This window comes from Strigops habroptila, chromosome 2 (assembly GCF_004027225.2).
Source record: "Strigops habroptila isolate Jane chromosome 2, bStrHab1.2.pri, whole genome shotgun sequence".
Lineage (NCBI taxonomy): Eukaryota > Metazoa > Chordata > Aves > Psittaciformes > Psittacidae > Strigops > Strigops habroptila.
The window spans coordinates 27326527-27352794 of NC_044278.2; the positions used below are offsets into that span (position 1 = coordinate 27326527).

General features: G+C 35.0%; 1 protein-coding gene across 2 annotated transcripts in view; it reads right to left on the minus strand.

Moving 5' to 3' along the window:
• Positions 1–124: 124 nt before the first annotated feature.
• The window catches only part of LTN1 (listerin E3 ubiquitin protein ligase 1), a 30601-nt gene continuing 4457 nt past the window's right edge, over positions 125–26268 (minus strand). For both annotated transcript variants that reach the window (XM_030477859.1, XM_030477860.1), the window contains exons 5-30: positions 25394–25446; positions 24739–24919; positions 23949–24122; positions 22685–22875; positions 21941–22088; positions 20781–21566; positions 20239–20280; positions 19004–19196; positions 16444–16683; positions 15313–15466; positions 14870–15020; positions 13953–14154; positions 12912–13071; positions 12654–12758; positions 12253–12395; positions 11256–11391; positions 9636–9780; positions 7577–7790; positions 7055–7292; positions 6085–6159; positions 5014–5200; positions 4391–4562; positions 3468–3688; positions 2790–2984; positions 1978–2145; positions 125–1201 (exon numbers count right to left, since the gene is read on the minus strand). In XM_030477859.1, coding sequence (XP_030333719.1) covers positions 1139–1201; positions 1978–2145; positions 2790–2984; positions 3468–3688; positions 4391–4562; positions 5014–5200; positions 6085–6159; positions 7055–7292; positions 7577–7790; positions 9636–9780; positions 11256–11391; positions 12253–12395; positions 12654–12758; positions 12912–13071; positions 13953–14154; positions 14870–15020; positions 15313–15466; positions 16444–16683; positions 19004–19196; positions 20239–20280; positions 20781–21566; positions 21941–22088; positions 22685–22875; positions 23949–24122; positions 24739–24919; positions 25394–25446 — 4737 coding nt within the window. In that variant the 3' untranslated portion in view covers positions 125–1138. The remainder of the gene's footprint in view (positions 1202–1977; positions 2146–2789; positions 2985–3467; positions 3689–4390; positions 4563–5013; positions 5201–6084; positions 6160–7054; positions 7293–7576; positions 7791–9635; positions 9781–11255; positions 11392–12252; positions 12396–12653; positions 12759–12911; positions 13072–13952; positions 14155–14869; positions 15021–15312; positions 15467–16443; positions 16684–19003; positions 19197–20238; positions 20281–20780; positions 21567–21940; positions 22089–22684; positions 22876–23948; positions 24123–24738; positions 24920–25393; positions 25447–26268) is intronic.

Below are 26268 nucleotides of genomic sequence, written 5' to 3' on the forward strand. Positions count from 1 at the left end.
ATACAGACTTAAGTTATCAACAGCTAAAAATCATTTCTAGACCTTCCACCTCAGACGGGACCAACTCGTTATCTGAAAATTTTTATTATCACACAAAGGAAGAGAAAACAATCCAGACTCTACATAGATTGATTAAAATTCATTTATTCCCTCCCTTTTATTCACTTTTCAAAAGAAATTCACCCCAAATACCATTCAGGTTAGAATATATTAGTATGCTACTGCTGTTTAAAAAATAAAAGGCATCAAAAATATATAGTTGGTGACAATATTAAATTTTGATACATGTTATGTTCACTTGGAGTCCTTATTATTCTGGGACAGTGGAAGTACAGTGTCCATTCAGTGATACCTAGTTTGCCAGCTAATGAAGACATCAACTAAAACAATAAGAATTCATCGGTGCATATGCTTTCTCTTTAAAAGCCAATTGGCAATAAATAGGTAGTGTTTTCCATTGTCATGCAGGAATGATTGTATTCTACTTACCTGGGCTTCTGAGTTTTCGTGATTTTAGGGTGCTGACCGGCTAAGGGATTTTGGGAAAACGAGGCTGTTAAAGGTGAAAGCTCGGTATACAAGCATGTTAATTTAAAGCATGCTATGTTTAAATTTTGTGCCTTAACTGAAGGCTGTCACCCTAGATCCATGCCTTAATGTCTAGCAGCAACAACATTCTTTTTTCCCCATAAAAGAAACTTCTATGAACACACTATAACCAAAAATCAAGGTTTTATACCACCTATGTTAAATTCACCTGTTACATTAAAAGGCATGAGCTGGTTAAGTGCGTGACACTGTGTTAGAATACACCTAAAATAAAAGGTTTTAATAAACTATGTCGTGGCTTAAACACCACTTTTGAGACATAACTCTGCATTATTTCTGAATTTTTAATATATCTCAGTATCTTAAAAATATACACATTAAAATAAATTATTCTTATATATTTCTTTATATCAAAGAAGAATCTTCAAACTTACAAAAAACAGTCCAGAGGTAAATATGTGTCATATATGCCACTAGTCAAGAATTTAAAGTAACTGACATTATTTCCAAGAGTTAGCTTCTTACAACAGTTTTTTGCAATCTCTTCATTTATTACTTAGCTCACAGAAAGGAGAAAGACCGTTTTAGTTCAGAAAAACGTCTCTCGACAGAGTGGACAGGTGGATTTGTTGCTCGATGTGAACCATTTGTACTGAAAGAGAAATACAGTGGTTTAAGATACACATGCAAGCTATCAGGAATGACAGTTTATCACCAGTAATAACCATTCTTTGCCAATTAATATAATTAGCAAAGCATTAACTGTACTTTAAAAAAAAAAAACAACCCAAAAAAACAAAAAAACAAGAAACAGTAAAAAAAGCCCTTTCCACTTCTGTATGTATGCATGTGTACATATAGATACACATATGTATTTGTATATACACATATCACACATTTTATTCTAAAAAGCTTGACACACAGGAATTCTCATTCAGTCTCATTTTAGAATAAAAAGCTAGCATTTTTAAAGCAGCAATAATCCCTCCATTTTATAGCCATACTGTTCCACACTGTGCCAAACTCTGTACAACCACTGCCTACAATGACTTGGGTATAGTTAAATGTTAATTGTCCACATCAGTATGGTTTACTAAAGAGCATGCTGCACAAATTAAATTTTACCTTTTCCATTCCCATATCGGTGTGGATAACAGCGAGATGCTGTTGCTACACCCTATGTAGATGTAAGGCTTATGTCTTAGTGAATGCAAAATGGATCATTATCATCTGTGAAATGTAGCAACCCCTCCCTCATTACATGCTCTTACATCTTAGTACAAAAGCCATACAAATAACTCATGAGTTTAGTTAATCCCAGATACTCCAATAACATAATGGAGAACTGATGGTATTACAACAGAAGTTCCTGGTTCAAACTACAAATGGATATTTTGCCTATTTGAAAGATTTAGTCTAGGTACTTACCAAGCAAGCTGAATGAAACTTTTTCTTGCATGTTCTGCAAGCTTTTTTGGGAAGTGAATAGTTGGAACCATGAATGACTGAAAAGCAGATCATGCAATCTTCAACACCCTCAAAACGTTTGTCCACGTTATTTTTCCACAAAGACAATCCTTCCATAATACTTCCATTCTAACAGAGGAAAAAGAGCTATTAATAATGCAGAAGTCCTTCACAGTATTTGTACTTTTATAGAACACGAAAGAAACAAAGCCTGAAGGCTTTATCTGAAATTATATGCAATATATGTGGTGAATAATTTGTAAATCTAATGCATGAAATACAGATGACAATCTAATCTATAGAAAAGCAATAAAAGGAATGCACTTAGGAGCACTTAAAAGGGGGTTTAAAAATTTTCAGTCACTGTTTTGTTCTAACCGCAGATGATGCAACTTCAGCAACCACCAATCTTTTAAAGAATTTCATGTACTAGCATTTGGGTTGGTTTTGTTTTGTTTGGGTTTTTTTTTTTTTCAAATTATAGTAGAGATGGCATTGCCACATAGGGCAGACACTAGCCTGTGTCTTAAAAGATCTAAATTTCCAACTTTGGCTATGGATTTTACAGGACTTATTAGGCCGATAATTTTACCTCTCTGTTTCAGGATCTGGAGAAATGCAGATGCAAGAGTGACCAAACCTATGAAGTCGTTTGAGATCTACTGATGAGATCCTTTATACAGATCTAAATAACACTGCATTACTAGGAATGTTTTTCTATCTTCATGGCTCTGAATTCAGTTTTCAAAAGAAGGGGCTTCCTCTACACTTACTTGATGTGTAAGGTAGGTGCTTAACTGTAGCATCCAATTGCGCCATTGCTGTACAGCCACACCAACCCTCTTTCCACTCTCAACTGTTATGGATCCCAATGGGTAATTTGATGGAAGCTGTATTATTAGTTCAATAAATATATCATCGACTGAATAGGTAGCAATGACTTCCCGTGCTGCAGACCGAGCCTTTACCTATGAAAAAAAAAAGCCTATATAGAGATACAAAGATATACACCATCTCTGGTCTTTTTTTATATATATATAAACCATAAATACACACATTAAATAATTTTCTCAGACCAGGAAAACACTTCTTAAGGGAAATAAAAATCCACTCATATCTTGGCAAACAAAAAAAAAAAAAAAATTTACCAGGCATTTTTCAATCTACTGATTCATTACTGTTCTAATAAACCAAAGGAAGCATACTGATAGCCATATCTTCCACTTAGCTCCTCCAACATCATAAACCCCATTCTTTTGTATTTTTTTCCAAGCAGAATATTAACAAACATCAACTTAATAAACAGATACCAAGCTAAATGTTGTTTTCATCAGTCATTTAGAACAATAAAAATGCAGTCATACAAAACACTGTAATACAGTCTTATCATTTCTTAATGTCTGTGAAAAACTAAAGCAAATTAGAAAAAAAGGACAAAAAGTCTTACTAACCGTCATGCCATTAAATAACTGTGTGCTAGTCTGAACAGAAGCTATTTCCTGTGAAGAAAGCACACTGCTGACATATTTGCTTGTAAACTTATCTACAACATTGAAGACACGTTTCTCACAGCTATTCCACCAAAGCCTGACCATGGCTGGCAGGTCTTTCAGTGTTATATGGTACACAGAGCAGGCCAAGTGCGGAATCTGGGATGACAGGACTCCTGTCCCTGTGAGGGAAAGAAAGGATGTTGAAATATTCTTAACGCGTTAGTCACAAATGTCAGTTTCTCCACACCACATACAAAAATGTTGATACCAACATAACTGTGGGAACCAGAATGTCATGTACATGCTCCTTAGATACTCGCTACCATAAGTGCTTGTTTGACTCCACCTTTCTCCATCAGTCTGGTCTCTTTGTTTTTTAGACTAACAATTCACAAATGGAAATTCACCTTCTAATTTAGAGATGAACTCTAGGTGGACGACCAGAAATCAAGAATAATTCTGTATTCCAGAAATTACAAAATATGCACTTTGGAGCAAATAATCAATTAGAAATTTGGAGCACTTTTGAGGTTTGCAGTGTTTTATAGAAGTTCATGAAGAGATAAGGGAACTCATTCTCTCAGAATGTCATGTTAGTAATTCTTTCTTAGTGAAAGAAATAGAAACTCAGTGTCTTTGCTCTCATCTATACAGATATATAACAATTTCAATGAAGTAACTTTAAAAACTAATTCTCTTTTTCATGTTTCTCAGCTAAAAAAAAAAAAAAAAAAAAAAAATCAAACCAGCATACCTTCTCTCATCATGGTTGATTAACTGGGTCTTCTGAACAGCGTGATGAAAACAACACACAATTTAATGTCTCAACCATTTAAACAAAAAAATGTATTAAAATACGCACAATGACAATTTTTACTAACCTTTGACATCTAAATGAAGCTCTTCAGTAAAGAAGGTTTTTGTGTCCTTATTTGGAACTTCTGAAGTTGGCCCAGGAAAGATGGGGTTTTCAGGCATAAGCCTGAACAAGTGATAAAGCAGTTTGTTCAAGCTTTTAGTTCTTCTAAGGTGTTGTGAGTAGAGAACTCGCAGCTGATAGTGTAAAAAGAAAAGTAAGTCAAACCAAAACCACAACATATAGATCAGACTTAACAACTACAGCTTACTCTGTAAATAATAAAAATATGTTTCTGTAGGGAAGAAAAGCAAGACTATGATTCAGAACAACTGTTTAGAAGAGTGATTTAGTTCTCTGCACCACTTTGAATGATTAGAAAATTACAAAAGTAGCAAGCTTGTTTGAAAATGCAAGAATTATCTATTAATGCAGCTTAATTCTTTATTACTCCAATACTACCAGCCTTAACTACTGCAGTGCAGAAATCTAAGTCTATTGATGCTTTCACAATTCCACTAATTCCACAAAAGCAATAGGTAGGAAGATGAATAATTAAAAGAATAAAAAGGCTGGATGAAATGCCAAGATTCAAACCAAGTAAGTATATTAAGAAATTCAGTTAAAAGGAAAGGACTCAACATATACCTGAGAAGAAGCTGCTTTGAAGAAAGCTAATGTTAACTTCCAAGTGAGAAGATATCCCAGAACAAGGCAGAACTCATCGCTCAGGGGCTGAATAACCGCAAATTCTCCAACTGGAATGCATTCCAGGATGTTTTCTAGCAAGAGCTCTTGAGTGGCCAGGACAGACATAAGAGCTGCTGGAGGTGATCTATGGAAAAAATGTTATCTGGCTTAATAAACTCAAATCTTGGGCAGAGCATTAACTGAATTTATATTCACAGATTTCCTAGAAAAGTCATGTCAGTAAAACTATGTATGTAGAACATAAAAAGGGCCTTTTATTACAGGAAAAATAACTTTTACATTTGCACATTTGTGCTAGATTTTAAGATTTTTTTATTTTTATTTTCCCTGAAAGGACAGTTGGGTGTTTTTACCTTTTGCAAGACAAACATAAACTGAATGCTGATCACTTAATCTGGAAGTGGCCCATGGCTAAGCTGATTCAACCTACATCATGCACAGCTGGTTTGCTTGCTTGCTTTGTTTGTCGAGTCACACCAACAAAGGAGGAACTGAATAATGGATCTCCTAATCACTGCATGTGTTGGGTTTGGATTAAAAAGCCTTTTGTGGCTGTATAGTAAAGGTAGGTATTAATCCCTGGGGTGATGTGAAATCAGTTATCATACTCCCCCGTTCAAGCTGTTGACTTTATCGTATTCAAGCTGTATAAAACACCCAGGTCAATTTTGGAGGTTCCAGCAACTGAAGCTACCTGTGCAACTGGACACACTGTGAATAGAGCAGTCCAGTAAAAATCTGTGAAGATTTCACAATACAAAGCATGTATGTTGCACTTATCGAGTAACTGTACCTAGAAAACAATTGCAAATACTGTTTGCAGTTTTACCACAAAAGCAAAGGTAATACTTATTACCCTGTTGTCATAGCCATACATTTTTTATTTTTTTTTTTTTTTTAACATCTCCTGAGAGGTGGTTACTATGCTGCATATCCCAACTCCTAAAAGATATCTTAAAAATACAGAAAAGAGTCATAAAAAAAAAACATGCGGAAAAAAATACTCACAATGCTGATTCTTCCTCTTCGTCACCATAAGATTTGAGATCTTCATCATCAAATTTAGGCAATTCAGGCATTAATCTATACAAATATGGAAAGGAAATCAGATTTAATTTTTACTATGATGCCCAGTTCTTTGCTTATCAGTGTCAACATTAATGATAAGCAATAAAATAATGGCAATTATTCCCTAATAACAACACAGAACCTTTAAGAGACATATTACCATTGCAAAGATGGTTCCTGAGTGATAGCTAACAGGCATGTAGCCTTGCTCAGTTTTTTTCCAGACCTTTTACACTTCCTGAGTCATGCTACAATTAACTATCAGAATAAAGCTATTGCATCTTTATGCCTCTATATAAGTGAAAGATAATGGTAGCTTCTTATGCTTAAGCCAGCTGCTTCGCAACCTGCATTTTGAGCAGTCAAATGCACTCAGTATTCTTCAAATTCTGTATTCTCTCCTCTGGTATTAGAGATATCCAAAAAATTCACAAGAATACTACACATTTTTATTCACTTTCTTACTTTCTTCTCTAAATCAGTGAAAATAAAAAGGCCATACTATTTAATGACAATGTCAGACCCTGCTCAAACCTGGAATAATTCAGTTTCTATTTTAGGATTCTACGAGTGTTAGAACAGGGGCTAAAAATAAATAGCTTTATAGTTACAGTACTGTTATCTATGCAAGTGTGGTACAGAAAATAAAACTGTATGTACATTACTGCAGTAAAATTTCTCAGTATATATTTAGTCTATTTTTACAATTAAATTTAGCATTTGTAGTTTTATATAATGTCCTCAATCCAGAACAGAAATTGCCCAGTTAAGGATTTTCTCACATAACAGAACATGACTTCGCTAAACATAAATCTGTAAGTGCATGTTCTACAGCACTTTTTTTTTTTTTTTGATAAAAAAGGGGGGAGGTGGTGGAAGGTGAGAGAAGTGAGAAATTGTTGATTCTTACTTATACAACATGTGGTAGACAGAAATCTGTACAGGTCTAGCCTGGAAAAGCAACAGTGGAGATAATGTATTTAGTAGAGTCTGGAGCTTATCTGGAAGATTTGTTTTTTGGCCTGCAACAAACTTTGCTGGCAATTTATGGTTTAACAACTGGTCCTTCGAGATGTAAGTTAGAGCTTCACCCAAAGACGTTAACACAGAGTTCTGAAAAGAGCCTTCGGATGCGTTTTTGGTTTCTCCTATTCAAAATAGAGAAAAATGAGCTGTGATACAGAATGTATGGATGATATCATAAACAAGCATTACTACAAACTCAGATTGTGCTTATCAGAACCCATCTAAACTTAAGAATAACAATGTTCAGTGCAATTAGTTTACTAATTAACATGTAAGTGTTAAAAAAGTGAGGTTTTATGAACTATGTTGACATAATATTCCTATAAATTAAAAAATACAGCCCATTGAGTTATATTTCAGAATAGTCTGATGGGTACCACTATGACCCTCCTTGCCATATACTTGCCTGTGACCTTCACCAACAAAGGTAATAGCAAATTGTGAATTCCCTCAGAAAAGAATTCTTTCCATTCGCTGATCAAGTTCACAGGAAGGTTTTCAGTAGTTTTAGGAGTTGCAGCTTCAAAGTAAGCACTAAGGGCAGATGCCAAGTCACAACTGACACAAGCAAATATCTGCACAAGCGGCACATGATAAAGTGAACGGTTTTCACTTGTTGTCTAGAAAGAAAAAATAAGAGGAAGATTTCTTAACCATAAATTTGCTTTAAAATACGTTTCATGTTCCCTGTCTATACCAAAAAGTGTAATTTCCAAGAAAACCCAATTGCAAAGACCATTTTAATATGGCTGAGGGAAAGTTTAAAAATGTAAGCTGTATTTTAGCAAGACTTACTGAAATGAACTTCCAAGTCTCACCAACATTTAGAATCCTGGATTGCTTCCGTTATATAACCTTCTTTATAATGACCGAAACTGCCACCAAGTGGATTCAAACAGAAAAGTATGCAGCTGAGCTTTTCTGTGGCACTTGTGCAGCCAAGTGAGCCAAAATTGGTACGTGAAGTGCTCTCACTTTCCTCTCCCACACATAAAAGCCTCATGGATATCACACTTGTGTTTCCAAATTGCAGAAGGAAATTGACAATACGCTATTGTAAACTGGAAATTATTCAAGTGGCTATCAGGAGAATATTACCTCTCCCCCAACAGAGTTTATTCTTCTAATTTATATTCTTACTATTTTCCCCCAAGGAATATCATTAAACATGAAAAATATTCCCAAGCACTTACCTATGCAACTATTTTTTCCATAGAAGTTTGTTGGGTTTTGTTTGTTTGTTTGTTTGTTTGGGGTTTTTTGTTGTTGTTTTGTTTGTTTGTTGGGTTTTGTTGTTTTTTTTGTTTTGGTTTCGAAGAAACTCTACAGTTTTGAGTCATATACAGCATAGGTAAGAAGATTAATCCCGAGACCAAGAAAGGCCACATGTAAGTTTCCAGCCTGCCCTTAGTAGTGACAGGGTGAGGGATTCTGCATCCTTATTTCACAAATAAAGTAGCCAGCTGTTCACTCTGACCTGTTTTCTAACACTGTTAGAATACATTTTGATGTTTCATGTGATCAGTTTGATATTGCAATGCAGATACTGCTTTACATAGTTAATTTTTATATGTCATATTAGACTTTGGTCTTAAAGGGATATTATTTTTCAACATAGAGACCTGTAGCAGACATATTTCAAAATTATTCTTTAACCACCAATGCCATTACTAAACATCATATTGCTTCAAGAGTGAGGTAATTTCATCTCCATATACAAAAAGAAACCAGAGATACAGTATTGCTTGTGCTTTTAAGCGATAGATGACTTTTGTCAATGCTCAGTAAAAAAGGATTTTGTACAATTCTTTTTAACAATGGGGCAAATATTTGCTAAGATGAGATGACTATGTCCCTGCCACATGCAGGGAGTAATCTAAAAAGGTAAGTACATCAAAAGTGAAGATACAACATTAGCACTCATACGGTAGGTAAAGTTTATTTTCTTAGTTCTGTATTTTAATGGAGACGATTTTTAAAATAAGTTATCTTCAAAATGCTGAGTACCCAGCTATTAATATTAATCTTTACATTACTCTGAGATATTATAAAAGTTAACACACATAGACGAAGATAAAACTGTTAAGCCCCACCATGTTCTAAAATCTAAGAATGACCTGTTAGAAACACTCTGACTTCCGTTCCTCTTGGCAATCCTCATGTATCTTTATTCAAATTTAATTGCTATGTGGGATTGCTTCTACAATGTTTTACTGTATCATACCCAACTTTCCACTTTGTAAATAGATAGGCAAACTTTCAACATAAAGTTTTCAAAGATTTAGGATGAATTTTCAATCAGATGGCCCAATAAGATTACAAAACATTAGTCATTTTGTAGCCTATTTTTTCAGTTGCTCCTCCCTTCCCCCTCCCCTGCATCAATCCAGCAGGTTTGGAGGACATCAGGAGGATCCTACTAAAAGCTGCGGTGCAACGGTTAGTAATAGTCACTTTCATATTACCTCTAACCAAGCCAGCATGGAGCACATGATAAAGTCCCATTCACTGTCGGCCAAAGGAGCTGTGGAATACTTCAGCAACAAGGGAAGGTAACGTATCACCTCTATGTTGAAACCAAGTAACTGAGCACTTGTCTCTTTCAGATTGCTGTAATAAAAATACAACTAAAGCTTACACATCTTCAAGTTGTAAACATGAGTACTTATATTCTTGTCTTCACCCCTCTTAGGACAAATTAAGTGTCACAGTAGGCTCAGCCCTATGTGCTTTTGATGCTCTGTCTTTCAAAGTTAGAATACTATATTAGCTGCCAAGTCTAAATAGGCCAGTCAACAGGTACAAAAGAGACTATCAGAGCTACTTGTTCATTTGCATGCTATACAGATTCCTATAATTGTACAATTTACATATTTGCTCAAGTAATACACTTACATGGAACTATGAAATTTAGCAATTTTAATTAAATCAATGCAATTAAAATAATCATTTAAGTTACTGATTTTAAGAATATAAGCACTCAAGTGTCCAAATAGTGTACATTATTTCGAGACTGTGTGGCCTGGATTTTTCTCGCTATACTCAAGACAAATGAACCTCAGTATATTTTCACTCCTTGCTGGAAGCTTTCCAAGTCACATTTTCAGATCCAAGTTTTAAACAACAGCCACCTAAGTTTCCTATCCAAGTTTTCTTTCTGCTACCTTAATAGGCAATCAGAATTTGGACCTACACCTACAAAAATTGGTCAGTTCTGAATGCTTTTGAAAACTTTTGATACCTAGGTGCAATAAAAAAAAGCTGCTAGTTTCCCAGCCCTTCAACCACCTGCGTAATTTTCTTCAGCATGAGTTATAAGATACATGAAGACAGGCATATTGAACTGAGGGATGCAGTTCTACAAAGGCTTAAAAATGTAACATTAGAGTAGTGGACGGCAGTTGTAACTTACAAATTGATTTTATTGAGTTAATAACCACTCTATTTTTAAACTCTTGTGGTTTTTTGGCTAGGATAGAATTAATGTTTTTCATAGTATCTAATATGGGGCTATGTTTTGGATTTGTGCTGAAAACAGTGTTGATAATGCAGAGATGTTCTAGCTGGGCAGTGCTTACACAGACCCATGGCCCTTTATGCTTCTTGCCAGGGAGTAGGCTGTGGGTGCACAAGGAGTTGGGAGGGGACACAGCCAGGACAGCTGACCTCAACTGACCAAAGGGATATTCCATACCATATGACGTATGCTCAGCATATAAAGCTGGGGAAGAAGAAGGAAGGGGGGGAAGTTTTGAGTGTTGGCGTTTGTCCTCCCAAGTCACTGTTAACATGTGATGGAGCCCTGCTTTCCTGGAGATGACTGAGCATCTGCCTGCCAATGGGAAGTGGTGAATGAATTCCTTGATTTACCTTGCTGGTGCATGCAGCTTTTGCTTTACCTATTAAACTGCCTTTTTTTCAACCCCCAAGTTTTCTCACTTTTACCCCTCTGATTCTCTCCCCTACCCCATCAGGGGGGAATGAGCAAATGGCTGTGTGGGGCTTAGTTGCCAGCTGGGCTTAAACCACAACAACTCATTTTAAAAATTAAGAGAAAAGTCAAATTATCTCAAAGTTGCACCCACCAGCTAAAGAGAAAACTGTCCTCACTGTTGTTTTTCCAAGATATTATGATTTTTAGTATTCCAGGTAGTAGATGATCACAATCAATTCCACTATCATTCAAGCAGGAGTTCAAAATGGAAAGACACCCAAATGCTCCTGTAAGATAATAAAAATATCATACTCAATAGGCCTTTATTATCAAGAGAAAACAAATGTTACAATGTGTGTCAATCGACTGGACCATTTTATTTGAACTTAACATCAATACTGTAAGACAGTTTGGACAATACCTATGCCTTCTTCTTTGAAGAAACCATTAAATCAAAACCACTATATCCAACCCAAACTTTAAAAAAAAAAAAAAAAAAATTTAAAAAAAGGGAAAAAAAAAAAGGGAAAAAAACTCCATCAAGAACTTCAAACCAACCACAAATCTGCTAAGACTTAAATCTATTTGTGCTACTAAGAATGTAGTATGCTAAGCAATATTATAACACATCTCAATCACCTCCATGTAATTTTCCAAAAGCTGCTGAAAGTGTATGTACAGCAGTTCTGACTCTACACACTGTATCTCATGCACTGGAAGAACTACTAAAAAAATCATACACAAAGTGTGAAAGAGTTCTTGCTAAAGCATCTAAATGCAATCACGACACTTCCAGTTGACAACAGTAATATTTTTGCATGTTGTGTAAAGCCTAAATGATTGAGAACTTCAGTATTTATAGATGTGTTTAAATCAGACAGATAATTACAATACAGCAATATCAAAATTCTTCTAACAATATCAGCCTAAATCCTTTAGTTCTAATTTTGTACTAGGCAGTATAGCTTGTACTTCCTTAATAAAGCAGAAAACTGTTACGCCAAACAGTCTAGAAGAAACATGCAAACTGAGAAGACATTTCTAGGAAAAAAATATTATTACTAACACATTTTCTCTAAAAGCAAACAATATTACAAAATAACATTCTTAAGTTCTGGTGAAGTGGACTGAGGTAAGAACATACTCACCATCAGTGCTGGAAAGCTCTGTCTGTGTGCATGTCATAAGTTTGGCCACACAGTGGAAGACAAGTTCGTTCTTTTCTTCCTCAAGTAAAAAAGGTGACAGACACTGAAGTGTATGCAATCTGCCCTCTGTTAATGGCGGAAACCTATTCATACAAGCAAAACATCAAAAATGAAACAAACCCAAAAATTAAACTCGTAAATAAAATGTCAATTGGTTCATAATGATCAAAGATCCTATGACATAACCAATCCCAGGCACTAAGACGAGTCTCACTTTTAAATTCCATACTCACATATTACCAAATTTTCAGTCTTCAATTGTCATTCACCAGAATCAGTATCATTTAACATTATCAACATTTGCAACAAACAAAAAATTATAAGCATCAGAATTAAAATACCCTTCTGTTGTCTTAAAAAGTTGTTTCATCTTGCAGGATACAGCATTTTCTGCACGAATCACTTTAGCCATGGTTAAGGACCAGAGTCTTCCATGTTTCTCTGATCTTCAAAAGAAGAAGACAGACCCTGGTTACTATCGACAGATGCACAGTTCACAAGCGTCTGGATGAAGTTTGAGTCAGTACACATAAGGAAATATGGCAGCACTTTATACAATGCAAATATGCAGACAGGTTGTTCTACTTGTTCTTACATACCTATCAAATATTGTTTGCTGAAGGCTAGTTGTATCACTAAGTGTCCTGAACTTCTCATAGGTGATGTGCATTTCTTCTAACATATGAAGATATTCCTGAAGCAGATAAGGAGGATTTTCCAATTCTTCAATCCATTGTAATGAGTACAACAGTTCTGCAACTAATTAAACCACAAAAGTTGTTGCTTACAAATAACTGTTGTATATATTCAGTGCATAAGCAAGAAGTTTCAGGTCAAAGTTTTGTTGGTTTTTGTAAATATGTTTTAAATGCATTAAAATAAGATGATATTTATGTGCAATTTCAGGTGCTTCAGAGCATGAACTGGGTATTTGCCATTGCATCATATAATACAAGAGAAGAAAAAGCTACAATAATTTATTCTATATGTTCAAGATATTTTAAAGTAAATCAAGCTGACAAGAACTCCAACCTCTCTATTCTCTCTCTTTTTAATATATATTTCTTGCAGACAAGGCACTCAAGATCTAAGTCCAGAAAACAAACAAACATCTGATGTTAATAGTTAGCATGTGGTTTCTTCATTAGCTTACTGAACAATTACGATTCTCATCATGGTGAGACTTCTGGAGATAGAATTGTTAATTTGATAACGCTGCTTCTAATTTGAGCATTCTATAAATAAAAAGAAACAAGATTCAACCTGGAGGAATTAAGAAAAACTGCTGCCTCAAAACATCTTTACATTATGGCTAAACACTCAGGATGTTTATTTGATGGCATGCATATAGTTCCTATTGCCCACTCATGCCAATGCACCACGTGTTTTTGCAATGAACAACTCTGAAGTTCATTGTAAATTGAAACTTCCAAATTCAAAGCCCTGTTGAGACAGCATGTATACAATCACAAAAGAACTTAGAAATATAAACACTACTTGTGCATATTTATACTTTTAAAGAGGTAAAAAGATGATTTCTCATACCTATGCACCAAACTTTAAATATGCATTTCTAGTTATCAATTCAGGTTAATTTCCACCTACTACAAAATCAAATCCCTTTAAGTTTTACCACTTACTTATATTATCTATTTTCTTTCTTTCAACATCATAATTTTCATGGACTGTAACATTTTCCAATACAAGTAGCACCATTTTACTTAATAAGGCTGAAGTACATAGATGGCCTGGAAGTTTAGTTGTGCTACGCAGCTTGACACATGATCCCAACGGTTCACAATTCATACTAAGCCTTCCTTCCAAAAGAGGTTTGTGCATCCACTGTAATACATGCATAAGAAGAGTATGAACAAATAATCGACATTTTAATGATGTATAGAAGAGCTTGGATTGGTTTAATCTTGAAAATTCAGAATTGTTAAAAAATAACCATGAAAGATACAAATGAACACCAAAACCACAATGGTCATGATGACCCACTCCATCACATTTGAAAACCTAAATGCACAACAGTAGACTGCTGCCTCAGAAATAAATATGCATCTTTAGAACTGTAATAATTTTACAAGAAATACTACAGTTAATGAAGATCAGTGGTTGGACAGGAAATTCAGTCGTTCCCCACTTTCCACTCTATGTGTATCAGCATTTTGTTTATAGTCAGTGCATCATGTTTCTCTGCAAATATTAGTGTTTTTCATAAAATTCATCTTATAGAAGAATTATAGATAAGAACATCTTCATGATCTATATTCTGTCAGATAAAATTTCCTGAATTGTAAAGGAAGTTGCTGGTGTTTCAAGCAGAAAAGGGTAATTTCATAGATTATTATTTTCCACAGTAATACGGGATGGGACCATAAACATACAGAATTTGTCCTCTGTCATCGACAGAGGCTGAAAAGAACCTCTGCCTAGACATATGCATATTCATAACTGCAGTGCCATGTCAAAATAAAGAATGGTTACCACCCTAAAGGACAGAGACTTGAGGTAAGACTGACTACTGCATGCAAGTCTATTATCATTTTCATACCTCAGTAGATAGAGACTCGTGCAATTTCTCCCACTCAGTTTTGTTTGGCATGACATGCTCAACATAAGCTCCCACAAGATATCCAGACTGCCCATCAGCTTCCATAAGCTTAGACAACAAATCACTAACTGCAGAGATCAAAACCTGCAGGCTGAGAAAAGGAGAAAACACTGCAAACAAGTTTGACACTATCCAGTAAAAGCAAGCTGCTCTATTTTACATTGGTACAATGCTATGTACATTGTATTAATGCTACATACTTTGTATCAATGCTATATACATACTATACAAATGGCTTTTTAAATGATGCTCTACCTGCAGTTCCCACCTCTGACAGGCTGAAACATCTCTCAGTAGTAAGATGCCAATTATATATAGCATAGTGCTGATCTTACTTTGTTTTGGAGAACATATTATGAAATGGACATGTACATCACAATTACCTTTTAACATCCAAGGAAGAAGACTGAATTTGATTCTTGACCCACAGTGCAGATTTATGCAAGAAGGTACTCTGTTTCTGCATACTCCGAAGTTGATGCACAAGTGAATTTACACCAGACATCCAAGTGTGTTTTAATTTACATACAAGCAAATCTATTGTAGGGAAAAGAAAAAAAACCAACAAAACAAGAAACTCAAGCAAACCCACCGCAAACAGGTAAACTCAAATTACAACCTCCAACATAAAGCAACAATCACATGTCTAAAAGTCCTATAGCAGGAAAAGCATTCCTTTTTCTATGAGGTTACATGCAATAACTATCAAGAGCAAATACACAGTTTCTTGTTATACAGCAATTCTAAATTAAGCCCAACACAACGGTAGTATTTATTTGAGATTAAAAGGGATATTCCTGTTGTCTTCTACAGTATGTCCTATGGTCTTCAAAACCGCAGATCTGTTTTAAAATACTGAAATACTGAACATTCACAACATCAAGAGTCATTTACAAAGCAGCAGTGGTTTTCAGGCTAGTGTTCTCCTACTTCACTTCTATGACTACACTGCAACATTTCCTCCTTTGTTTCTGTCAGTAAACGCACATACTGATTTATTACCCAAATTCTGGATTGAAAGAATATAAATCAGGATCTCAGTCTGACAATGAAACACTGGTGGAGAGAGGAATGGGTCACAATTTGTCAGAGCAACTTGACCCATATAAATGGTTTCAGAATAAATATATGTATCTTTAATGAAGTGATTGCACGCATTTTTTCATAGGATCCCCATATTGCAGAATGAACAAAAAAAAGCTCATTCTTTGTACTTCGTAGATCTTAAATAATTTATGTAACATTCCAAAAAGTGTTGAATATCACAGCCTCAAAGATAGCTGAAGCATAGGGATACCAACATCAAAAAAGTTTAAATCCTTGTAATGATGTACAGGACTTGAAGTTGAGCAGCAACTACTGACATTGTAAATTAAAGCACAAATTTTCATGTCAGTTACAGCTGCAAGTGCTCAATGTCTATGAACTCGATATTCTATGTTTTATGAAAAAGAAGAATTCAGATGTAATCATCAACTACAAAAAGGTTTGGTTGAAGTTTTTTTCCAAATTACCTGTTAAGTGCGTAGCATCCTGGCTCTGAGCACACAGTTGGAAGATGGTAAGCAGCAAGTCTTCTGAGGATGGCATCAGTAAACATCCTTTAACTGAGCTGAAAAAGCTTGAGGCTACATCGCAGATGAAAGATACTGATGGTTCAGTATTTCCAGCTTCAGAAAGATCCTTAGCTTTAGACAGAGCTGCCTGAAGTTTATCAATAATCTTTTCAACAAAAGTTTCACCAATCAAAGATTCTATGGGGGAGAGGAAAAGACAACATGCTTTGATTACTTGATAAACATGATCATTCAAAGACATCATATAAATATGTACCAATTTTTTTATTTACTAATTTTGAATGCAAAATAAAGTGCAAAGTCATTTCAGTCTAATGTACAGCTAAACTCTCTTATTCCACAGTTATCAAGGACCACCTAGCCAAAGTTTCACATTGCCAAGCATCTTTTCTCTAAACCAGCTGAAGCAGCTTAAACAAAAGAGATAAAATAGAGCAAATACAGAGTGATCCCTTTCACCTTTTATGCCTTCCTAGCTTCTGGCAATTAACTGTGAGCCAGATACTACATCTGGACCATTGCATATAATTAACCCAATCAGACCAAACTTTCATGAATAAGCTTAGTCCATTTCTCATGGGATATAAGTAGACTAATCCCATTTATTTTCAAATTCCACAGCATCTTATGGCAATGAATTCTCTTATTTAATTATAAACTGTATGAAGAATTATAGTGTTCTCTTTCCTCAAGCCTATCTGAACATCTGTAAGCAACCTCAGGCTCTTCCACTTAAAGAACTAATGAAAAACCTCTTCCTATTTGCTTTTTCCATGCATATTCTTATTTTATGGCTCTTTACCACAACACCATCCCAATCACTTTCATTGCAAGCTGAAAAGTTCTAGTCTGTTTTATTACCTCTACAAGCAGAAGCCACTGCATTTGCCTAACCATCCCTGCCATCTTTCTTTGGGCATACTTTCATTCCATCAGACCTTTTTTAAAAGGGATATAGGTAAGAAGAATATTGTGGTGACCAAAATTACAGATAGTATTCAAGATACCGACACACCAATGATATAATACTTTTCATTTGTGCCCTGTTCTTTTCACAACAGCTCCTAATAATCCGTATTCCTTTTTTCATTGCTGAGCACCAATATGCCATTTACAGAGAACTTTTACAATGGCTGAAGATCTCTTTTCTGAGTTTAAACAGATCAGAGCCTAAGATACATTTACAGTAGTGTTCTTCCTATGTATACTTTTGATACTTGTTTGGTTTGAATTTCATCTGTAATTATATCAGTTATTCATTCAATACCACAACACACCACTATGGCTCTGTGAAGTTTCGGTTTTGATTACTCTGAATAATTTATCAGAAACAATTATCGTCCTTCCAATATTTAACGTTCTTCATCTTTATTTCCTATCATCTGATAGGTTACTGATCCATGAAAGGCCCTTCCACTTACTCCACGACAGTTTACCTTCAAAAATTTAGAGGAGAGATCTAAAAAAAAAAATAAAATAAATCTTTTTAAAGTCTACATACTCAATTTTGGCCAAAATCACTAAGTCAAGAATCACTATAGCTCCTAAAGGTCCCCTAGACTTCACCCAACATGCATTAAAACCAGGTCACACAGCACCCAGCCCAAAATGAGCTCAGCAATACCTCCAGCTCTAGAGCCAAAAAGGAAAGTCACTGGACAATCAGACCTAGGACACCACTGACTCATAAGTGAACAAGTTTGTTGAAAATTCTCTGGAGAGAGGAAACAGGTTTTCCTGATGCTACTTTACATCAAAAGTTCCAGTAACAGAAATAACAATCTTACAACATCTTCAGGATGCACTACCTATGAACATCCACTGCAGTCAACTTGTTGCATGCAATCTTTGACACTTGAAAGCACCACAACTGTGCCCAGCTTTGGTAAACCGAAGTATGTTACCTCAGGGATCAAAGCAAATGCTGAGTTTAACAAAACACAAATGACAAGTTTACATGGAAAACACCAAGGAAATTGAACTCCGCTAGAAGTCGATATGACAGGTACCACAAAATGCAATAAAGACGTGAAACAGGATGTTATTAATAGAAAATAGATTGCATATATAGCATAAATCCACACACACAGTTTTTAAAATACATGAATCTAACTGAAAATGGCTTGAAGCCATTTATAGGTCCTGTAACAAGGCATAAGCAACACATGCATAATTCCATAACAATGATTTTTGATATTCTAGTTTTGAAGGTAAATTTCAGATGCTCTGGTTTAAAAAGTAATATTATTTTACAGCACATCAGCTAGTAACTCAAACTTACATTTTCCCCAGGTTTTCCAGACTTGCAAATCTGAATCTGCTCTTTAAACACTGACTTTTGTTTAGCAACACAAAAAAAAAAAAATTACAATGTCACTGCTGCAAGCTAGTGTTTACAAAATTAAACTGGACATGGTTAATTGGCTTAGGTAAAAAACCAAACACACACACACACCCCCCTTACACTTCACAAACTCCAAGGAATAAATATGCTTACCATTTTTAACATGTTGTGACAAAACTAAGCTCAGGAGGGTCCACCTTTCAGAAGAGGATGATTCTGATGAGGCTGCTACAGGTCTTAAACCCAGGTGACACAGATCATCTGTCAGCATTACAAGTCTTTCTCCAAGTGTATCTCCTTTCAGCCAGTCAGAGACTAAGGAAAGTTTTGTTGTGCTTGAGCATGCCTGAATCACAAGAAAATAACTCTAATAATCGTTTGGGATATTAATTTTTATTACTAAGCATAAGACTAATATGTCAAACCTGCACACAGAGTGGGAATCACATCATCTGTCATAAACAATAACTCTCTAGGTGTTTACATCTGCAACAATCCCCCCAACTTTCTTTTTGCTCAGAGACAGCAACTTGTGGCTAGGTTAGACCTCTACTTTAGAGTGAAACAAGTCACCTTCTGAAAGCTCTTCTTTTCCCTTTTCTCCAACTATAAAGACCAGTGAATGCCTATATTGGCATTAGAAAGAAAACTTTCAGATTTTGTTTCAGCCAACCTAGTCATCCATTTGCAACATAAAATCTATTTACAGTATCTGAATTTCTCTAAAAATAAATGGGACACAAATCAGAAAATTATTTTGGTGATAAGCCATTACAACGTATAAAATCATAAAAAATGAGGATACCCAAAATACACATTCTCTGTGAGGAAAGATACTGTGGTCAACGCTCGGGATTGTAAATCAAGTGCTATGAGTTCTTGTCCAAAAACTTGTAATATGCTTCATATTTCATCCCAGGCAATCACATAAATGTCAGTCTCCCAATATCCCATGTGAAAAATGGTATGCTATCTTTCCCTTGTAAGCTTGATGTGAGGGTGATACAAATAATCATTTTAAGTATTGGTCTAATACCCAACTCTATTCTCCCTACCTTAGAAGGGATAACCAGAAGAAAATCAGGAATCCCTCTGGCTCAAAGAGCCAACTGACCAAAAATAGAAGGGACAAAGATGCTTTTGTTTTGGTATCATCTTTTCATTTCTAAGCCTGTCCACAGATTTAAATGCAGTTAACATTAACTGCATTAAATGCAGTTTTAACATTTGTTGTTAAAATAAACAACAAACTATTAGTAGAAGATTTTCAAACTATTGAAATTATCACCACTTAAAAAAAAAAAAAAAAGAATTCAAACACATGCAACTCTCAAAAGGTAACATCAGGGAAATAGTCAAAGCAAGAATAAAAAAGTCTTAAGAGGTACCTTTTGAATTATCTGGAGAAAAATAATCCATTTCAAATCCATCTGAAAAGAAAAACAAAATTCCACAACATTTAACAAATTCTTTGCTGAACAGGAACATTTAATATCATTTTAACTTTGTTTACAGCTTTTCTGTAGAGGATAGCAGAAGGTGAAACGTTATAGTAACAAAGTTAGTGATTATGTTATTTTTGGCTTCTAAGTCTTTCTCTATCACAAATATTTATTTATACGAATTATAAGAAAGGGTCTATATTTATAAGAAAGGCTACCAATGACTATTATAAAAGCACACTGCGTAAAGAAGGAAGACCAGAGAAATCCTGATGTTACTTTTTTTTTATTGATTATACTATACAGAAAGGGACATGCGTCAACCTTTCACCCCAACACTGTCATGTCAACCTTCCCTAAATCTACCTTTCTTATGCTAAACTTATCCAAGTTCATGTAGATTATCTTCCAAAGTAAAATTATTAACCAACCACAGCCCACAAACGCTAGTCACTTTAATAAAAACTAACAAAATGTAAAAGTTGTACCTTTGTTAAATTGTCAAGAATGATTTTCCTTTCATCATTACTGTTGCAACAATTAAGCACACTGTACAAAATGTCAACCAGAAAATGGGTGTCTTTCCTCCAGTCTTCTTTCAGCCAAGTTATTAAATTCATATACAGAAATCGTACAGACGGACTGTCATAATGAGCTTTCATTTCATTTTGGGATTCAGCTCTAGCAGAGCTTGCATCATTGCCCTGCTCTAGAAGTACTTGAAAAACTCTGTTTGATGAAAAACTGTTGAGCAGGGCAGAGAGAAATTTCAAATGCTGTTCTGACTTCTGTTCATTGACATACACAATACTCAGTTCAGCAAGGCTGCAGACTAAATTCTCTAAAGGTTCTTTCCTTAGAAGTGAACTATGCTGCAAGTCAGCCTCTATTTCAGAGTCACTATTTCTCACTTCCATAAGCTTTCCATTCTCTGTGTTTCTTTCAGATTCATCCTCATCTGTAAATCTGATTTTTAGAGATTTTCTGTTGTTTGGTTTTGTAGCACTCTTTGGATTCTGAAGAATTTCTAGCATACCAGATATGGCAAACAATGATTTCTCATCAGCATCCGATGTATCAACATGAACAACACACATTTTTAAAAGATGGTCCCAAAAATTTGACAACAGTTTCTGGAAAACTTCATCTGTGCCATCATCATTGGAGAGTTCTGCTTTAGCTTCCCAGGAGCTCAACGTTTCTGCTATTTGATAAAATAATGGTCCATTTTGTAATCTGGGCTCCTTAAGTACAGCATTGGTGAGAGGAATTAGCTATGAAGACAAAAAAGTTATTAAAGATCAGTGATTCAACTAAATTATCATTTTACTCTTTGATACCAGGAAATTCTAATTTGGAAAAACCTTCCAGAAGCAATTCTGAAAACATCAGAATTACTCATGCTTGAAAACTTAACAAAAATACACAGGGTGGGATGCCTTTTTTTTTTTTTTAAATATAATTTAAACAGTAAAAGGGATGATTTTATAGGAAGGAAAAAAATTACTAAATTCAGTAGAATTATTTTTTCCATAAAATTTAGTGAAAATTTCGACACAGCAGTAAATCCTCACAGAAATGTACATTTTTCTTCAACTTTGAATTATTAATTGTACACGCAACGATATCAAGTATTTCTAATAAATACCTGGTCATATATAAGCATTTGATGAATTTGCCTTTGGTCATCTTCTTCATCTATTTTCTGTAGTATGGCAAAGCGCAGACACTCCATAAATGCAGTTATAATTGCTGAACTTTCTGAAGGGCTGGCTATTGCTCGCTCACTTGACAATCTATTGAAAGGCAACATTGGAGGGAGGGCACGCTCAGCCATGTAAGCCTCTGAGAAACCCAGTATGTGTGTAATGAATGTAAACTTCGTTATGCTGTTCTTATCCAGACACCAATATGAGAATATAGAATCACAGAATAATTGATATCAAATCAAAACAAATTCAATAGGACATATTTAAAGCATCCAAACAACACATTCAGGCATTTACTATAACTTATATTAAAATAACTTTTTCATGTAGTTTTAGCATTCACAAAAAACCCCAAAACTACATTAATAGAGGAAACATAACTGGTCATGCATACTGTCTACTGTTTCAGCTGTTTGTCAAAACTCCTTCACAATTTTCTACACATACCTCAGAGGTTTAGAAAGTATCACTTTCTGTCATTACAGAAAAAAACCAAACAAACAATGACAAAAAAAAAAACCCTAAACAAAAACCACAAAACAAAAAGACAAGTTTCACCATAGCCAGTTTGAGACTGAACAACTGAACAATTATCTTTAAATACTTAGAGATGACTAGTTCTCCTATTTCCAAATGTAAAACAAACTGATTTTAAAATAAATAAATAATTTTGTAGTTCATACCCTTGAATTATAGAGCTGAAAAAAGTTCTGAAATATTCCAGCTTTGGTTCTGCAATGCCAGGAGGTACCTTGCTAATGAACGGCAAGAGATTTGGGTATATAATGGTAGCTAGTCCTCGTCCACCTTCTCGAAGCACTGCCCACAGCTTTGGCAGAACTCCCTTTTTGGCATTTATATGAGTCCAACAGTCCTACAGAAAGAAATACACTTACTGTAAATTAAATGAGAATATGTTGTCTTGGAAGAACTCCCAAGCTAGACATTTAATATACCTGTGTTGTAGCTGAAATAAGTTATTGTACAATTTAAATTCACTTGCCAGTATTTTTAAGAATCACTTACTCCCTATCTCAGCTTGCAAATTTAAGAAGTTAACATGATAAAACTGTTCCTATATTGTTTAACACCAAGTGACCTTCCCTGTTAGCAAAATGCAATTAAAGGCTTCTCTTTAATAATTGCTTTAAGGATGCTTCATAAAAATCATTATTGTAATTGGTCCTGTATTTAATTCTGAGTTCTTATTATCAAGAGTAAGCAATGATTTCAAAATCCTAACTTTAGAAGCATCGCTAACTTCAAAATTCCCCTCAGAATTCTCCTGATGTTTACAAAATATCTTGGCACTTCCCCCCATACCCCAAAGTTTTTTGTCAACTCATCTGATTTATCATAGTTCAGATACTTACATTTATAGCAAGCTGAACAAAGATTTTATTTTTTTTTTCCCCATAAATGGTTACAGTTTATACCAGCAGTCACAAAAGAGATCAGCAGCATTAAGCCATCAAAACATTCCGGTCTACGGCAACACCACTCATCCTGCTCATAAATTTAAAGCTGGTATTTCACTTTAAAAAACCCCAAAGTTATAGAACCAAACATAAAATTAGAAGGGGAAAACAAACAAACCAAAAATGCATATCAGGTCATTTCTGTAACTGTCTTCAACCAAGAAAAAGGTTTTAAGTATTATTTTATTTATTAATAACTATATTTAATCAAAAGGATTCAGGTTAATTTGATGAAAGTCATAAAACGTCTCTGATTTTAAGACATGCTGAATACAATATATTTCAAAGTTACACTGAAACCCTAAGATAAAAAAATAAAAAAGGAGCATGTAGCATTGATAAGTTCATGTTATTAATCATACCAAAAACCCAGTCAAGCTGTTCTTCCTAATTCTACACAGACAACAACAGCACTTGGTGAAAAGTTAAATTCAAGTAAAATATCTGCCCCTCAGGTTTCCCACATTACCTCAATAGTAGTGACAGCATAAAGTACAGCTTCCCAAAGAGCAGGACACACCACTGCATCACTGTCATCGATGCTGAGAAGAACAGCAGGACAAGCTCTTGGTGCTTCAGCTTTCACCAGCTCAGGCAAGTACTGGCAAAAAGCAGAAGCCAGCTCGAAGAAAGCTGAGCGAACCTGACATAGGCCACAGAAAAAACCCAAAATTTTAGTCAATTACAACACTTTGCTGTAGTTTTTAACATTCCTTTTAAAGTCACCATAACTTACAACACATGATGCCTGTATTTTATCACATCAGCAAACATTTAAATATTAAAGAAAAATAAATTGATAAACCTGTTTAATATTTAAAAGTATCCTTTTAGTTATAAAATGCTTATCAAAAATTTTATTTTAATATACTTCTCAAAATGTATATTTCCAAAACGTATCTTAAACTTTTTAACAAAACACTACCAGAATCAATTCATTACTTTGTGCACTAAAAAAAAAAAAAAAAACAAACTCCAAAAAGCTCTAAGAACACATGCACTAAGATGACACAGTTTGTATCTGACAACAGATTGCCAAGAAGTAGATGATGGTGACACAGAAATAACAAATTAGCCTACTGGGCAAAGTTTAGAATTATATTGTCTATTTAAAGCCTAGAAATCCAAAGGCTGTTTCAAACATAATTCAGCAAAGTACAAAGTTCATTCTTGTAGAAAACAAGTAATTAACACTTGCTTAGGTTCAGTGTATTATTTAACTAAAACCAACCAAAAGAAAGAAGAAATTAAAGAGTCACCTGTGGTATGTTATGTTTGCTGTATTTCCAAAACTTGTTTTGGGACAGAAGTGACATTAACTTTTCCTCCAATGAATGCACCTCTTTCTTCGGCAACATGCTCAGCAACTTTTTTAAAGCTAACAAGGAACAGGTCAGAATCCGGAAAAATTTGGCTTCCCGTTCCTCCTCTGGTACAGTTCTCAGAAAACAAAGCAAAATAAATTAAAGCGAACCATAAATAAATCAGGAGGCTTCTCAAGCTCTTCTAAACTGAGTAAACTAAACTGTCTTGAGCTTTTCTATGTTCTTTTGATTTCAGACACCAGCAATGTAAATATGTAAACTTTCCATAGGTTCTGATACTACCAAATCACATTACAAAGTGTTAGTAAAAGAGAGAGTTTCAAGTCATCTGTCTTTCAGCTATCCAAGAATGCTACTCCTCAAAGAGCTGAAACAAGAATTATACAACTGATAAGTCGTACAATTACAAGAATTATACAACTGATAAGTATAAATGCTTTTGAAAGTAAGTCCCAAAGAAAGTTGCTGGGATCTGGACTCAAATAACTATTCTGTTTCCTGAAACAAAACTAAATCCACTACTTCCAGGGACACAGAACCTAATACAGTCTAAGACTTAAACCATACATATTAGAGCAGGCTAACGTACTGGGGGTCACTGAGTGTATCGGGTGTTTCTTTCAGAAGGTGATCTTGAAGTACCTATGGGAAGAAAAACCCACATATTACACATGAGAATCTGATGTTTATATGTGAATAATATAGAATCACAGAATAATTAGGGTTGGAAAGAACCTTAAGATCATCTAGTTCTAACCCTCGTGCAATGGGCAGGGACACTTCACATTAGGCTAGTCTTGGGTGACATGGTTTAGTGTGTGGTGTCCCTGCCCATGGCAGGGGGGTTGGAACTAGATGATCTTAAGGTCCTTTTCAACCCTAATTATGATTCTATGATAGACCATGTCGCCCAAGGCTCTGTCCAACCTGGCCTTGAACACTGCCAGGGATGAAGCATTCACCACTCCGTTGGGCAACCTGTTCCAGTGGCTCACCACCCCCACAGTAAAGAACTTCTTCCCTATATCTAACCTGAACTTCCCTTGTTTATGTTTAAACCCATTACCCCTTGTCCCATCGCTACAGTCCCTGATGAAGATAGTCTTTACATGATGATATAGTCTTTATATTTTTCAGAGACAGCTCTAAAACTTCACAACCTCCAAGTCGAGTCTTTTAAACACGTTTTAGACATGCTAGTGAAAAAAACATAATTTAATTGACTCCTGCTGAACGCAGTAGCTGTGGTACTGCTTGAACCAAGACTTTACAATATTTTGAAAGCTGCAGTTGTATGCCAACATGCTTCTGGTAAAAAGAAGCTAAACTGAGACAAAGCAAAAATGATTATGTTTGCATATGATGGGCCAGCAATGCACACTTCGAACTTTTCAAATTCAGTCAGTTCAGTTTCATATACGACTGGCAGAACAGCATTAACCCTGGTCAGAACTAAATTTGTAG